Source organism: Ipomoea triloba, chromosome 5, assembly GCF_003576645.1.
Source record: "Ipomoea triloba cultivar NCNSP0323 chromosome 5, ASM357664v1".
NCBI classification, from domain to species: Eukaryota; Viridiplantae; Streptophyta; class Magnoliopsida; order Solanales; family Convolvulaceae; genus Ipomoea; species Ipomoea triloba.
The window spans coordinates 17817665-17834882 of record NC_044920.1 but is presented as its reverse complement, the minus strand read 5'-3'; the positions used below and the strand labels follow the sequence as shown (position 1 = coordinate 17834882).

The 17218-nt window shown below is 32.8% G+C and overlaps 1 protein-coding gene and 2 long non-coding RNA genes across 4 annotated transcripts; all 3 read right to left on the bottom strand.

Moving 5' to 3' along the window:
* Positions 1–1074: 1074 nt before the first annotated feature.
* On the bottom strand, positions 1075–3925 carry LOC116018834. Of its 2 annotated transcripts, XR_004098610.1 has the most exons (4): positions 3695–3925; positions 3070–3397; positions 2581–2756; positions 1075–1655 (listed from the first exon to the last, which is right to left on the bottom strand). It is a non-coding gene; the product is annotated as an uncharacterized LOC116018834 (long non-coding RNA). The 2 variants fall into 2 exon arrangements; XR_004098609.1 differs by having other exon boundaries at positions 2581–3397.
* Positions 3926–9146: 5221 nt separating this feature from the next.
* Positions 9147–9881, bottom strand: LOC116018767. The gene is made up of 2 exons (XR_004098591.1): positions 9802–9881; positions 9147–9534 (listed from the first exon to the last, which is right to left on the bottom strand). It is a non-coding gene; the product is annotated as an uncharacterized LOC116018767 (long non-coding RNA).
* Positions 9882–13020: 3139 nt separating this feature from the next.
* Positions 13021–15225, bottom strand: LOC116020973. Its single transcript, XM_031261556.1, has 3 exons — positions 14976–15225; positions 14675–14861; positions 13021–13512 (listed from the first exon to the last, which is right to left on the bottom strand). The coding sequence occupies exons 1-3, from the start codon at positions 15153–15155 to the stop codon at positions 13169–13171; spliced, it is 711 nt and encodes a 236-aa protein (XP_031117416.1). The 5' UTR covers positions 15156–15225; the 3' UTR covers positions 13021–13168.
* Positions 15226–17218: the final 1993 nt, after the last annotated feature.

The window sequence follows — 17218 nt, the reverse complement described above, 5'->3', positions numbered from 1 at the left end:
ACTAATTAAATTTAGAATTTTTTGCATTTTTAGCCCCACGACTATTGTGGTACTTACAGAATTGGTCCACGACTTTCAAACTTTGTAATTTTGGTCCACGAGTATTGTTTTTGTTGCAAAAATGGTCCTTTTCCAATCAACATCTTGCCGGAAAATAAATCCGGCGGATTTTCCGGCAAGTTTTCGCCAGAAAAAATCTTTCATATTTTTCGCTGGAAAAAAATTCTCCTTTCAAGTGTATTAAAATGGACATTTACATTGTTGAAAAAAATAATCTTTCAAGCAAGGAAACATCGATTATGCCGGAAAAACATATATTCTTATTTTGGTAAACTAATTGAAGTTAAAACTAATTAATTTCTAATTAAGTTAAAATAATTATAAAAATTTTGAAGTCAAAATCAATTGAAGAAATAGAAATGCAGAATGGCAGTGAACACTACTGGCAGTGAGCTATTTGGACTTTGGAGCAAATTAAGCTATTTGAAATGTATATGTGATTGACTATTTTAATAAAAAAAAATTAAAACTAATTAAACTAATTAAAGTTAAGACTTTAATTATTTTTATTTTTTAGCCAATTAAGTACAAATTCAAAATTATTAGTACAAATTCATGATAAACAAAATAATATTATTAAGATTAAATTTAAACTGAAAAGTACCAAAAAATTTGAATTTGTACATAATTTTACTAATTAAAAAAATGAATTAGTTTTAACTTTAATTTTTTTAAAATTGAGTTTTAACTTTAATTAATTTACCAAAATAAGAATATATGTTTTTCGGGCATAATCGATGTTTTCCCACTAGAAAGATGGATTTTTTTCAACAATGTAAATGTCCATTTTAATACTACTTGAAAGGGAATTTTTTTTTCCAACGAAAAATTGAAGAAAAATATATCAGATTTTTTTCTGGTGAAAACTTGCTGGAAAATACGCCGGATTTACTTTCCGGCGAGATGTTAACTGTAAAAGGACTATTTTTGCAACAAAAACAATAGTCATGAACTAAAATTACAAAGTTTGAAAGTCGTGGACCAATTCTGCAAGTACCATAATAGTCGTGGAACTAAAAATGCAAAAAATTCTTAAATTTTGTATCATCATTCATCATTCAAGTTGATGTTATCTATTACAACACCACTGCTTTAACAACTTTGTATTAACAAGTACCTAATCATGATTGAGCTATTGAGATGGAGGTTGTATATCATCATTCAAGTTGAGATTATCTAGCCCAACACCACTGCTTTTATTGCTATCTACTATATGAAAATTATGATCAACAGGTTGAAAGCGGAAACCACTCCGAATGTGCACTAAATAAAGCAAAATTTGATTCCATCCTCTCAATTTCTCCATGATCCTCTTATTTGCTTTCATTGCTACCGACTATATGCAAATTATGATCAACTAATTGAAACCACTCCGAGTGTGCACTAAATAAAGCAAAATTTGATTCCATCCTTTCAATTTCTCCATGATCCTCTTATTTTGCTCTAAGATCTCCTTGTTGTGTTACTCTAATTGCGTAATTCTTGCCTGGGTAGTGTTGGGTATCCAATCAAAATCCAAACATGCACCCTCCTTTCTTGACACCACCGGTCGCCTCATATCATGCTATTGCATCTCCAGCTTCAGGTTGTGTTTGCTGCAATTGAGTTACAATTCTTATATTGGTAGACATTTTTTAAAACTTGTAATATAAAAGGTTTTGAATACTCTCAACTACAAAAACGTATATACTCAATTGTACAATTATTCACTTGTTTATGTATAGAAGTCTGCATAACACAGGTAAGTGTCTAAGCAACCATAACATTAACTCCATATATGGAGACTGGAAAATCCAGTCTAAATGCTAGCAATGAGTTCAATAAACCGAACACCAACTAAGAAATCCATTCATGCCAAAGAATACTAATCAACAAATATTAAGTGGGTAATTGAATTTAGACTCTGCTGGTCAATGAGCAGGTAGCAGAGACAGGCAACAAGTGCTGCTCAGAAACATGCAAAGGTTTGATCTTTAGGAGTTTTAAGGTAAGGAAGAGGCAGAACAAAACAAAACACAATACACATTGAAACACAGAGAGCATTAAAAAAAATCAGTAAAATCTCGTGAAGCTCCTTGAATTCGTCCTTCCTTGTTTACTTTCATTCAGGCAAAACATATATGCAAATTAAAATACTCCCCAAATATATTAACACTAACTATATATCATCATTGCAATCTTGGACTAAGTATATTAACACAAATTATATAAGGTTTTCCCAAACATTAATTACAGCACAGGACAATTGTTGAATCACAGTAGTGATTGCATGAAAATAAGGCACAAATTTATCAAATAATCTCAACTACAAAAACATATATACTCAATTGATAGCAACACATTTGATGCATCAACTTTCAATTTCTTGGAATTAAAAGTAAGATTCTCTTATTCTAATAAGCAGAGTGATCTGTATCAAATGTGAGTGATTTTTAGGCATAGTGATCTGGTAAAGTGCAAGCTCAATCACTAGGCAAACTGTGAGTATTTTCAGTGTTGGGAAAAGTTCTAGTGTCTTACCATTACTTGTTGAGCTTTTTTTGCATACACATTCTTCCGTCTTTTTGTCTCACCTTGGTCCAGATCATTAATGGGTCTTTGTACTTGCCCATACCCGGATTGAATGTAGCTGGGTGATGAAAGATTAAGTCTGGGCCTTGACTTCTTGGTTAGCATTAATGAGCACTCCCGTAAGCCTGCAGCTCAGTAATAAGGAAGGGGTGGCTAAGAGAGCAATGTGATTTTTAATTATAGATGGGCCTTTGTCTATGTCCATATCTGGATTGAATGTAGTGTTGAGAGAGGAAATTTTGAGGTTGGACTTTAATTTCTTGGTAAGCATTTATGGGAGTCCCCGGAGAGGGACGTGAATTCTTATGCTCCTTAATACAATAGGCCAAGAGGACTTGATCTCTACTGACATTTTTCCTATGTGAATGGGGATGAGCTCCTATGTGAATGGGGATGAGCTTTGCTTTGATAAAATCTAAAATGTCGAAGTGATCTTACATATGATGCAGTTCTCATGCTCCTTAATACAATAGGCCAAGAGGACTTGATCTCTACTGACATTTCTCCTATGTGAATGGGGATGAGCTCCTATGTGGATGGGGATGAGCTTTGCTTACATATGATGCAGTTTATAAGAGCCCACATATGATGCAGTTTATAAGAGCCGCCGCGGCTTGTAATGTATGAAGATACACTCCTCTGAGAAACTGTATAATTCATTCTAGGCCAATATTCAGAAAGAGTAGGTAATAAATTCTCAAAATTCTCCTACTCTCCCGTATCTCGTAAGATTGAGATAGCAAATACTTGTCACTGTACAATATATCTGAAAAAGATAAATGACATACAACATTAGTTTAAATTGAATTTTTAACAAAAATATAAAGAGACCATAGATGAAAAAAATAAATAAAAACATATAACTTCTTTGGACGACTATTTCTTCTTCAATATAATAGAAGAACGAAGAGTAAAATGGATAACTACTAATCTTTGCAATCATGCTTAAGCTCCTTACTCAACCACCTCAGATCATGGTTATGTTGAAAAATGGAATTTGAATGCCAGATAGATCAATAAAATAAATACTTTACTTCTAAAGTAAAAACTAAAGCATACATACCGATCATTTCCTATGCCACACATTCCTATTGATAGGACTTATCCGTGAGATATTCCGATTGCATCGCAATCCCTCGTCAGGATCTCATACTCTGGTGTGAATCCTTTAACAGAGAATACACAATCCATGGAGCGAGTTGGATTGCCTTCCAAATCAATCGAATTTGCGTGAGAGACTATGAAGTAAGAACGCGGCGCTGGAGTAGAAACTACAAAGGGAAAACAAGGAATACTAGGGTTGGCATTGCAAGCTGTAATATATTAAATAGAAATCCCAAGGTAAAGTATAAGTGGCCTGCTCAAGAGTTGAGAGAAAGAATTCTAGTACATGTATTACTAAATTTTATTTTCACACTTTTACTTTGACCATGTTTGATAAATGGCTGTTAGTTGATTGGGTTAGAAGATATGATTTTGATAACATTAGTTAATTGTAAAAAGTTGTTTGGTAGATTAGTTATTTGGTGTAATTTCTTTTCTCAAAAAGTTAATTGAAATGACTGTATTGAGTAGCCTTTTGAATTTTAGTATTTTAGAGTTACAAAAAGCTTATTAACCAAACACTTATATTGATTTTTTAACGAAATCAAATAATTAATAGTGGTCAAATAAGTCAAAATTGACTGATAGGCTAATTATTTACCAAACAAGGCCTTTATGATATGTCAAATAAAGATTAGTTATTTTTATTATGTCATGTCATTTATGTGGGTTCTAAAGTGTCTACATCAAGAATTTGTAAGAGAGAGTAGAAATGTGGAGTAAAAAATAAGAGTCTGTAATATTTTCTTTAAAAGAAATACCATTCACTTCACTGGCATTTGGTAGTAAAGTGGAAATTATAGTCAATAGTACTTAAAAAAAGTGAAAATTAGAGACGGAAAAAATTATAACTTTATGGAGAAATAAAGTAGGAATTAAGTTGTCAAGGATTTTGTGGTCCAGTGGCATCAAATCTTTCTCTTTATGTGAGAGGTGGTAGGTTCGAGCTTCGGTAGAGTCAATACTGACTCTTGTGCCCATATATTGCAGGTTTTTTGTTGGGTGTACACACGGTTGGTTATTGGATCGAATTGTTGACATCCCTATATTGCTGGATCGAATTGTTGACATCTATTGGAATTCCTAATAATTGTAAGACTCGAATTACTAATGGTAAATCATAAAATATGGTAATACAATTCCTATTCGTAATATAGAATTGCTAATAATGGTAATAATTCAATATATATATTTATCTGCAATGCAATCTATACTATTAATAAAAACAATATCTTCAGTTTTAACTTCCCGCCCAAAACAGATCTATCAATGGTTTGCGTAATATTGTAAAATATGGTAATACAATTCCTATCCCTAATATAATTGTAAATTAAAATAGAATTCCTAATAAAATATATTCTTCCCTACGTTCCTATTTGTAATACAATTCTAGACTAGAATTACTAATGGTAATAATTCAGTATATATATTTCTCTACAATGCAATCTATACTATTAATAAAAACAATATCTTCAGTTTTAACTTCCCGCCCAAAACAGACCTATAATATTATGGTTTGCGTAATATTATAAAATATGGTAATACAATTCCTATCCCTAATACAATTGTAAATTAAAATAGAATTCCTAATAAAATATATTCTTCCCTACGTTCCTATTCGTAATACAATTTTATACTAGAATTGCTAATGGTAATAATTCAGTATATATATTTCTATGCAATGGAATCTATACTATTAATAAAAACAATATCCTCAGTTTTAACTTCCCGCCCAAAATAGACCTATAATATTATGGTTTGCGTAATATTGTAAAATATGATAATACAATTCCTATCCCTAATACAATTGTAAATTAAAATATAATTCCTAATAAAATATATTCTTCCCTACGTTCCTATTCGTAATACAATTCTAGATTCGAATTACTAATGGTAATAATTCAGTATATATATTTCTCTACAATGCAATCTATACTATTAATAAAAACAATATCCTCAGTTTTAACTTCCCGTCCAAAACAGACCTATAATATTATGGTTTGCGTAATATTGTAAAATATGGTAATACAATTCCTATCCCTAATACAATTGTAAATTAAAATATAATTCCTAATAAAATATATTCTTCCCTACGTTCCTATTCGTAATACAATTCTAGATTCGAATTACTAATGGTAATAATTCAGTATATATATTTCTCTGCAATGGAATCTATACTATTAATAAAAACAATATCCTCAGTTTTAACTTCCCGTCCAAAACAGACCTATAATATTATGGTTTGCGTAATATTGTAAAATATGGTAATACAATTCCTATCCCTAATACAATTGTAAATTAAAATAGAATTCCTAATAAAATATATTCTTCCCTACGTTCCTATTCGTAATACAATTCTAGACTCGAATTACTAATGGTAGTAATTCAGTATATATATTTCTCTGCAATGCAATCTATACTATTAATAAAAACAATATACTCAGTTTTAACTTACCACCCAAAATAGACCGATATTATTATGGTATGGTTTGCGTAATATTATAAAAAATATGAAAATTTGGCATAATTCAACCCGCAAGGCCAACCAATTTTCTGAACAACATTCGTGCATGCAGGTGCCGGCGCACGAGTCAAGCCTTTTTAAGTTCATTTTGGGATTTCATTTGCCCCCCCCCCCCCTCTCGCGCGCGTGAGAGAGCCTCTATGTTATACAATTCAATAAGCCTTAGAAAAATTTTTGTATAAGTAGTGGTGCAAACCACTTCTCAAACCAATGTGGACAAAAGTTACTTGAAATGTTTTTCTCTATATTTTTCTAACTCAAATGGGTCAACTTTGAGAACTAATTTCTCATTCACCCATTATCAGTTTTGAGCGTACAATATATCAATCTTTTTGTCTAACTACGAAGAACACGAATCCACTTTGACCCGACCGAAATCGAAAGTGGACCCCACATATATTTGTACCACAATATTGCCAGTAAAATGCCATTTTATGCTAATTTTTTTCCAACAGTTATTTATCCAGAGAATATCAACGTGTTGAAGAAAGAAGATGATATATAGTGAAGGGCAATATCATCTTCACTATATATCATCTTCTTCCTCCAACACAACGCTCTACGGTCAACAAACAATTACTCAACTGATTATCCCATTATTCCCATGTAAATTTTTCTCTAATATAGTTATACTTACTGAATATCAAAATATAAGTGTACCTCAAGATCTTGCAATAACTAACCGACAAGTAATTAAATTAATGAATATGATGCAATAATGTAAATTATTTACCTGTTGCATTTATACACTTATTTTAGAACACTGAATTTTTGTGATATTTGTTGCATGCAAGGAAGACTCATACTATAATTGCATTTATACACTTATTCATACTCATATTCGATGTTATAATTTATATAATTGTATATCGATTCAAATATTTCTTAAAATATTATAACAAATTCATTCTGTGCAACGCACGGGTGAAAATACTAGTTTGGTTAAAGATGGATAAGTTCCTTTCACCCAATTATTATTACATGAATCATAGTCTACACAACTGTGTGGATCATAAATAACTTTCAAAAATAATTTTCTAAATTTTTAAAGGACGCTAAATATGAAAATAATTTATCATGACGCTAAATATGAAAATAATTTATCATTGTATAACAATGAAATCAAAATGTATAACTTATTAATGCACATTATTACACCAACATATTTTATATTAGCCTTTACAACCTTAATATTGACCACTCTTTTACACACACAAACACAAATTAATGCCTAGTATTGAAATTAAAATAATTAAATTATTAATATAATATTTAAAAATTAAAATTAATTAATATAAAATAAAATTAATTGTTTTCAAGATTAACAAAATGCTATATTTAATTTGTGATAGAAGTAATTGTAAAGATGAGTGTTATTTTAGATGATTATGATTCAAAATAAAAATCAAGTTCTAATAATTTTTATTTTAAAATAAATAAAGTCTTTTTAATACAATTTTGTGACCATATTAAGTCAGGAACGATTTTTTTTTTTTTTAATTTGCCGCACATATAATTAAAGGACAAATTATGTTATGGACTCGGGTCCACCTTGCAAGGTGGACTCAAAATGGACCCGTGTCAATGTTCATAATTTTATAAATCTATATTCACAATTTTAAAACTCTATGTTCACAATTTATATGTGTAATTTTGAGCTCTATGTTCATAATTTTAGAACTCTATGTTCAGAATATAGAGTTATGAAATTGTAAATATAGAATTATAAAATTGTATCTTCAAAAAAGAATTATAAAATTGTGAACATAGAGTTATGAAATTGTGAACATGAAGTTATGAATTTGTTAACATTGAATTATAAAATTGTAAACATAGAGTTATGAAAATATGAACATGAAGTTATGAAAATGTGAACATAAAATTATGAAATTACAAATATAGAGTTATGAAATTGTGAATATAGATCCGAATTCACATTGCAAGATGGATCCGGTTCCATGGCATAACAATTGTAATTAATGAGGCATCCATATAATTTGCCGCACGTATGCATCAGTAAGCACATATAATTTGCCGCACTAGAACAATTGGGCATCCCAAAAAGTAAAAGAAGTGGGCCATTGTATTTCAGGCACTTTCGGCAAGCAAAACAACAATTGGGCGTCAAAAAGTAAAATAAGTGCAGTCGTTATACGTGGACCATGGATCATGACTGATACTGCAGTTGTGTGAAACTGATACTGCAGTTGTGTTGAACGGATACTGCAGTTGCGTTGAAAGGAAACTGCAATTGCGCGGAACAAAGGCCGTGTCATCCGTTTGGAACTGCAGTTGTGTTGAACTGATAGTGCAGTTGTGTTGAACGGATACTGCATTTGTGTTGAAAGGATATTGCAGTTGTGTTGAACGGATGAATGTCCTCTGTTCCACGCAACTGCAGTTTCCTTTCAACACAACTGCAGTATCTTTTCAACATAACTGTAGTATCCGTTCAACACAACTGCAGTATCAGCCATGATCATGGTCCACAATGCATTGTGGACCATGGTCCACCATATAATTTGCGAAATAAGTGTGCCTTGTCTTTAAGGCACGAGCGGGGATGAAATTTTGCTCCGTCCAATGCATCCTTACGGAACAATTATCTTGATACAAAGGCAAAATTTTTTCGTCCTAAAAATTCCACATTTAAGTTTAACAAGATTGTTGAATGATAAATTCTGATGGACCAGAGACTTATTAAGTGAGAGGATTAGTAGATGATTTTTATAACGAGTTATACTTATAAGAGGATATCAAGACTCGATCGTGTTTTCTTTTACACAATTTATCACCTAAGAACCATTTAAGCTACCCGTATGGGTTGCGAAACATTTATCTACATATATAATAGGAAAAATTACATTTTTGATCATTTGGTTATATATATAGTACGGACTTCTTTCAAAAAAAATATATAATACGGACTTAGTCACTTAGTAATAGTAGTAATCATATTTACACAAATTATAATTATCAACTCTAAAAAAAATTATCAAACGCCTAACTTTTTTTTAACATTGGGTATAACTAAGGCCATGTTTGGTTCGCCGGAAAAGCACTTTCAAGGAAAACATTTTCCTAAAATTTGAGGAAAAGCATGTTTTCTGGTGTTTGGTTCATGGAAATTATTTTCCATTGGAAAACTAATTCCTCAAATATGAGGAAAACAAAATCTGAGCCTCCACCTGGTATTTTGTTTTCCGTTGTAGATGGGAAGAAAGATTGAGCTTGTTGGACTATCCTACCCTTAGCTTCATCCTCCTTGATTACCCCTGCAAATTTTTTTGTCATATTTGAGACTTTACACAACAACCAGTTCATCTTCATCCCCAAAAACCACAGATTTTTTTAACCAAAAAAAAAATGAAAATACTATCAAGCCAAATCAACAAACTAATCAAACAAGAAACTCATCTTCATCCTCAAAACTTAAAACATACAACAAACCTAGATTTTTTTTATTCATAAATTAAAATTAAAAAAAAAAAAACAACGAAAACGGCCAACCAGAGTCAAGAAACGAGTGAACCCATAATTACCATCTCTGAACACCAGGTCGCCATATTCGATCCTCCCATTTTCTTCTCCTCTCTTGCCTTCTGCGATGCGCCGATCTTCAATCTGTTGCAGCAATGGGGTTGCACTTAGGGGAAGGGGTTTGTTATATTAGGAATTGGTTATGGGTTATGGGTTGTGGGCTCTTGCCTGGTGGGTTAGAGATGGGTTATGGGCTGCAGGGTTAACATTAATAATAATAATAATAATAATACGGAGTAATAATAATAATAATAGTGGCATTTAGGTCTTTATACACATTATTCTTTACCATTTTAAATCCAACCAAACAATAGAATTTATCTTCCCAGCAACTTCTTTTTTACCAACCAAACAACATAATTTATCTTACTGGTAACTACTTTTCCACGGAATTTCACTTCTACTTCCCTTCAAATATTTTCCGCGAACCAAATGAGCCCTAAAGGAAAACAAATAAAAATACAATTTTTCATAACAAATGTCAATATTTTTTTTCCTAAAATTATTAGGCAAAAACTTGTGTGAGACCGTCTCACTATGAGACGGGTCGGGTCGGGTCAAGATGCAAATATAACACTTATATGCACAAATGTTATACTTATATGCTCAAATGCAATACTAATCAAAAATAAAATTTTTGTTACTTATAAGGGTAAATGTAATACTTTTAAGGGAAAATACAATATGATAGAGTTATGGCCAAAATACTCTAGCATGTTGTAAACTATCGTATGCCATTCTTGCTTAGAAATACCTAAAAACCTAATGATAAAGAACAAAGTACCAAATTGAATCGATCTAAACAAGAAAAAGACCAAATCGATATGAAATAGCTAATGGAAATAAGTGTATTTGAGCACTAATCAAATACCCACACTTATGTTTTTGCTTTCCCTTAAGCAAAATCCAAAATGAGTGAAAACTTCAACCAACACACCAAAAAAAAAAAAAAAAGGATAAACCACTTTCATAAGTGGCACGGTTGCACTTAGCATGTACAATGATAGGTGCCAAAAGTACCTACCTTTCGGGTCAATTAAGGAGTATTGGTATCATTTAAATGCCTTTGAGTGAGCCGATGTATGGTGTTTACGCTTTGATGTGCTAACAATTGTAAGATTACTACTTTTAGAATGTCTTTGAAGTAATTCACTAGGTTCGGGGCCGTACGTGAAGTGGTCAGGAGAAGATGCACACAATCAACGGGAAGAAGAACCGATCGTAGCACGCTCAAAACCAGCCCGAGCAAACAAAGAAGCTAAAAAGGAGGGGAAAACACCATGTCCACGTGTGGAGATAGCGTGGAACCTTTCCAATATAGTAGCGCCCCATGCAAACTTATGCCTAGCGTAGGAAGTATTTAAATGGGAGCAATTTCAGCTTTGATGGGGAGTTCAATTTCAGTTTTACACTTTCAATTTCTTATATTAGAGAGCTAGGGTTGAGAATCTAGAGAGAGGAAGTGGAGAAATCAAGATTGGGAAGATCAGATTGTGATTTGGATCATTCAATTTGGTAACAAGCTCTATTAACTTCCTTGTAATTCTTTCAATTCCTATTTGGTGATCTTCATTTCTTTTCTTTGAGTTGTGATTAGAATTTTGTCAATGTACATTCTTGCTTTACATTCTTGCTTTGAGATTGAAAATTGGATTGATAATTTTGATGATCATGTTTGCTAGTGGCTAGTCTTTAGGATTGGATTAGGAATTTAGGTTCTTGCACTCATGAATTGAGATTGTTGAATTGGGAATTGATTTACCTTTGTTCTAGCTATGTTGTGGGTGTAATTGTAGTTGATCTTGTGGAATCGAGGGCCCCGATCTCTCCAAGAACCTAAGATCACACACTTGGCGAGATATCGCAAGTATCTGAGAGCTCGATGCTCACATCTCCCGCCCTTTATCTGGAAGGATGAGGTCCGGAGGGGATTCGTAGACCAAGTGTTCGATGAAATTCCCCAACCGAATGAGGATTGGGAGACCAAGTGTGACGCCACTCGGTATCGTGCGTGTAGTCCCTTTAGCTAGGCCAAACGGCAATTCAATCCCGTAGCCCGAGAGTGTAAGATCCGACAAGTCCTAATCCTATTTGCCTTGCTTTGATTTAGTGTTTAGTTCATTTATATTACTTTTGTTGACCCAATGCTTTATGCTCTCGACTCCAAGTTGTTGCGGTAATTAACGGTAGACCGACTAAGCTCTCCAAGTTACCATCCTTGTGAACACGACACTCGGGGAACTTATTCTTCGTTTTACCACCTCCACACCACCACTAAACAAACACGTTTCATACAACAATCCATTTAAACCCCTAGCTAGATTTTCCTAGTGGACAAGTACGATCTCGTGAGGGTTTGCAAAAGATATACCCACAAAATAAAAAATTCAAGCAAAGGTAACAATTCCAAGGAATAAATGCAACAAGCAGTCAATAAATTGTCATGAGTTGAAATCATCCTCAAAACCGTACAAGAATATATGTATGACTCACAATGGGTCTACACATTCACGAATCTCAAACCAGGATAGAAGTAAAACAAGTTCTTACCGAGTGCTCTCAAACACACAAAGGTATGTAGTAGTTTACCTTTCACTCATAAGCCCCCACCCCTAAAATAGGTCAGGTTGACTTTAATTGCTAGGAAGAACATACAAGCTCAACCATCAACTTTCACAATTGGCCCCAAAGGTCACATTCTTAGTGTAAAGTGTGACACAAGCCTCTCGTTAATAGATTCAGCATTTAATTTCCCACTTTCATCTTCTAGGACTTTCTCTAATTCAAGCGTCTACCATTTTAGCATTTTTGCCCCTACGAAGATGGTCTCACCCACTCTTCTTTTACCTCAATAGTCATGGGATTGCAGTGATTTTTTTAGCTTTTCAAAATTGTCTCTTTCGCACAATAAAGTATCATTACGTAATAAAACTGCAGATATAATCAATACTTTAAGTCTTAAATATAATACTTTATAACATAAAGGAAATACTTTATAGTAAAATTGTAATAGACAGATTGTTAGAAATAATATTACTAAACCCATATACCATAAGACCCAAATTCTTCTAATAACTTGATCCATTTCACGAATTGAGACTCATGAGATGTCTTAGAGGAAAATTTGCCTTATGTATTATATGCTCAATTAGAACACCCTAATGTTTAAAAGAGGAAAAAAAAGAGAGAGAGAGAGAGAGAGAGAGAAAGCAATATACAAAAATTAAACAATGTCCCAAAACTTTGGCCATAAAGGAAAAGAAAAGCAATAAAATCTTACTCCTTTATCAAACCATCAAACATCATATCTTTCATAACCCATATCCAAGAACTGGAGAAATACTATATAATCTTCCTATGCTATATGTGTCATGTGCAAAGGGGTGAGAAGGAAGATTTTTTGCAATTTTCAGACAGCCATTTGGAGTGCATGTAAGAAGCTTTTCTCCATGGAGGTACATGAAGGCCATTCTCTTTCAAGGACTGTTTGGCAGCTGCACATAGCAAGGAGATGATGCTGTGGAGTTTGTCCTCAGTCCCAACAAAAATGGTAGGGAGAGAGTTTGAGAGTTCTTTGTAGGCCTGTGTTGGCCTTCCCAACTCAAATTGTGACCTGAAATCTGTGTCCACTATTAGCCTCAAACTCTCACCCCCATTGCTATCACTCTTCATCATCACATCAATGTACTCATAACAATCCCTGAATCGAAATGCTACAACACAGACGAAAAAAATAATCAAAATAAAAATAAATTAAAAGAATAGTATATTTGAAATGTAGTAGAATTCAACCATAGGTTTCACATTTGATCACAAAATTTCACCTTAAATCAACCTCATAATAGCAATTGATATATATATGTAAGCACATTGTAATTATACTCTCTTTTTTTTGTCTGGTGTAAACCCACAAGGTATTCCGGGTTTTTCTCCGTCTGTTTATTAACGGTTCAGGTCCACCCGACTAATCCCCACACGCTCCGAGAAGCACAGGAGCGGAGCAGGCTTTGGAAATAAAACCCATATTATTCTGGAGTTCTTCCACACATATATAGAAGCTCCTTTGCCACTTGAGCTACCCTTTGGCTTTAAATATACTCTCTTGATCTCTTAAAAATTGTTTACTTTAACAAATGCACAAATTTAACTTAATTATATAAAGTTGACTTGTTATGTATATACTTCACATGATGATGCTTTCAAGCAACAATTTCATTGCGTGCAATTGACTAATTCAAAGTATATTTTTGTGTTGTTATCATGTAGAATGTTTTTTTTCCATGAAATTAAATCCTATATATGGGTTTTTAACCCACACCATTTTCCCCTAACCGATAGTTTGTCAATTGAATTCTTATAAGGGAATGTGAGCTATTGCCTAACATAAATTTAAAAGAAATTTGCACATATATGTGGGTGCGCAGTATGCCTTTGAAAGTGAACGGGCACATATATATAAACAAGCGCGCACACTTCTGAAGGAATGCATCCTAACTACTACACGAATGCACCGCAACTACTCCCAGACATGCTAGCATTCATGTTGTAGCTGCATTCATGTTGTAGTTGCAGTGCATTTGTGTAATCATTGTAGTGCATTCATTCAGTTCGCACGGGAAGCACAATTCGCATCTGAGTGTGACCTTATATATATATATATACACACACGCATATACAGAGAATTTGATACTTTAATTTGTATTTGAATATTATCATGTCTAAAAAGAAAGTAGGGGGGAAATAATAGAAATAATCACTTTTTCAAGCACAAAATACTCAGCTTTTTTTTAAAAAAAATTATTCTGTAGAAAATTTTTGCATATTAGTATATATGAAAGAGTAAATTAAAAGGGAAGAAAATGGGTTGAGAAATACCTGAAGGGCGACCAAAAGTAGTGACCCAAGAAGTTGTACATAGGGAAGCTTCATAGTCATCCATTCTCAATCTGCTTACTATCCATTTCCTCAGCTTCTCAGCCTCCAAATTCCTCACTTCTCTCCAATAAAACAAGATTTTCCCAAGAATCTCCGCCTCTGAATCTGTGACACTCTCAAGAGTTTCCTTTAAAAACAAAAAACCCACAAATTTTATTATGTATTATTGTTGTGCCCAAGACCTAAAAACATCAAACAAAAGTAAACCACAAGTCAACACTACATCGGAGTTCACACTTACCTGCAGAGAGAGAAAGGTGGTGGGGTTTTGGTCGAAGAATTCAACTTGAAGGGTCCAATAATCAGAAGGATTATTGTTGGCGCATGGGAAAGATGATGATGATGATGAAGAATCATCCAATTCTATGAAGTTTCTGACCATCTGAGATAGATGTATATCTTCATCTGAGATAATTGCCATGCTTTTTTTTTTCTCTCTCTTGATTTCTACTCTTTCTTTGGCTTTGATTAATTTGCTTGTATATATGAGAAACATATGCAAGCTAGCTTTTTTAATTATTTTGCTTGTATATATAAGAAACATACAAGATAAGCTAGTTTTTTTTTTTTTTTTTTAAATTCTTATTGTGGGTGTTGCTTGGTTTCATTTAATTATTGTATGCGTGTGCATAAAAGTTATTATTAATTATGCCAAATATACAGAAAGATTTTGATTCTTACTCCAATCATGTGATGTCACAAAAGAAAATAAAATGCTACTTTGTCTTATTATATATAGATAAAGTATCTATCTTATACGGTGTACAATTTAAATAGAAGACACCAAAATTTACTACAAAACTATATATACTAATGGGTAAATACGCTTAAAGGACTAATTCGTATAGTCAGTCCGACAAGAAGTCACTCCACTGGTCTGTCATAGCCATCAACTCGACTGAAATAAATCACTTGTGATCAACCATACCGCTCATACCGATAAGCCTCGTGACAAGAGAAGATGCATGCTCTAGGATCACTCTTGGAATCGCTCCGAAGGAAAGCCACCGATCGGTCTACCGTAGGTTGACCGGTCAGCCTTCGCTACGGTGTGTCGCAACCTGCAAAGCCGAAAACCTAACTTACACAACAAGCAAAGTAGTGTAACTTGACCTGCATGCGCGACGATTGACGGCCTGCGTGCATAGTGGCTCTCATCCGTCAGATCTTGCAGATTAATGGTTTAGATTTGTCCTCACGTTCTCACTTGGGGGCATAGTTCTCATATGATTAGGATTCTATATATATATATATATATATATATATATATATATATATATGTATGTATATATATATATATATGTATATATATATTAGTGCAAACTCATTTCTTTTTGCAATGTACAACAAAGGCTCTTTAAAAGTCTTCCTAACTCCAATTTTTTTCCAATTCAAATGTGCACACTTTGAGAATAATTTTTTTAATTTACCAATTATTCATTTCAAGTATATTATATATCGAATTAAAGTTCTCAATTAAGAGAACCTGAATCTACCTTGACTCAACTCAAATTGGGAGAACAGTGGACTCCACTCAAAATTATACCTAATTATTTTACATTTCAAAAATAGCTAATTTTTCAACCGAAGTTTCTTTTGCTAAACTGCTACACCAATATATCTGCACTCACAAATCAACATAGGAATTCCAAAAGAAAAAGTTAGAAAATCACTATTTGGTAGCAGTGTATCGGCTTTATGTAATTTTATTTATATAACTAGTATTTTCGCCCGTGCGTTGCACGGAATAGATTTACTATAAAATGTTAAGAATATTTAAATTGATATACAATTATGTAAATTATAACGTCGAATATTGTATTATGCAATTGAAGAATTGAGTTCATCAATCGATTATGTTTTCTGATGTTATCATTGGTTGAATTTGAGCAAATGATTGTCCAATTAATACCCAATATAGTCCTCGACTATAGTGGTTTTACTCAATTTAGTCCTAAATGACTTTTTGTGCTCAATTTAGTCCTCGACTTTGATGGTTTTACCCAATTTAGTCCTTTGTTAAAAAAAATTTTAGTGGACGGTTAGAAATATGGTCTTAATGGAAATTTCTCATCCTTCATCCCATTTAGGATGATTCCTTCTTCTTCCCCTTATTAAGATTCACGCAGAAATGTAAATTTTCGTACCCAAATATTTATTTACTCTGTATTTATTTATTTAGGGTTGAAGTTGATTTGGTATGAAAATTTTACATTTCTGCGTGGATCTTAATAAGGGGAAGAAGAAGGAATCATCCTAAATGGGATGAAGGATGAGAAATTACCATTAGGACCCTATTTCTAACCGTTAACTAACAGAATTTTTAACAAAGGACTAAATTGGGTAAAAACATCAAAGTCGATGACTAAATTGCGCACAAAAAGTCATTTAGGATTAAATTGAGTAAAATCACTATAGTCAAGGACTATACTGGGTATTAACTCATGCATCCAATGTTGAAACTTTAGCCATTTTATATATCAA

Bases quoted from the DNA above. Each gene is read 5' to 3' on its own strand.
- LOC116020973 (XM_031261556.1), bottom strand. From the start codon at position 15,155: ATGGCAATTATCTCAGATGAAGATATACATCTATCTCAGATGGTCAGA. The intron at 14,862-14,975 runs GTAAGTGTGAAC...TTGTTTTTAAAG, and splicing joins CCACCTTTCTCTCTCTGCAG to GAAACTCTTGAGAGTGTCAC. The intron at 13,513-14,674 runs GTATTTCTCAAC...TCTGTGTTGTAG, and splicing joins TACTTTTGGTCGCCCTTCAG to CATTTCGATTCAGGGATTGT.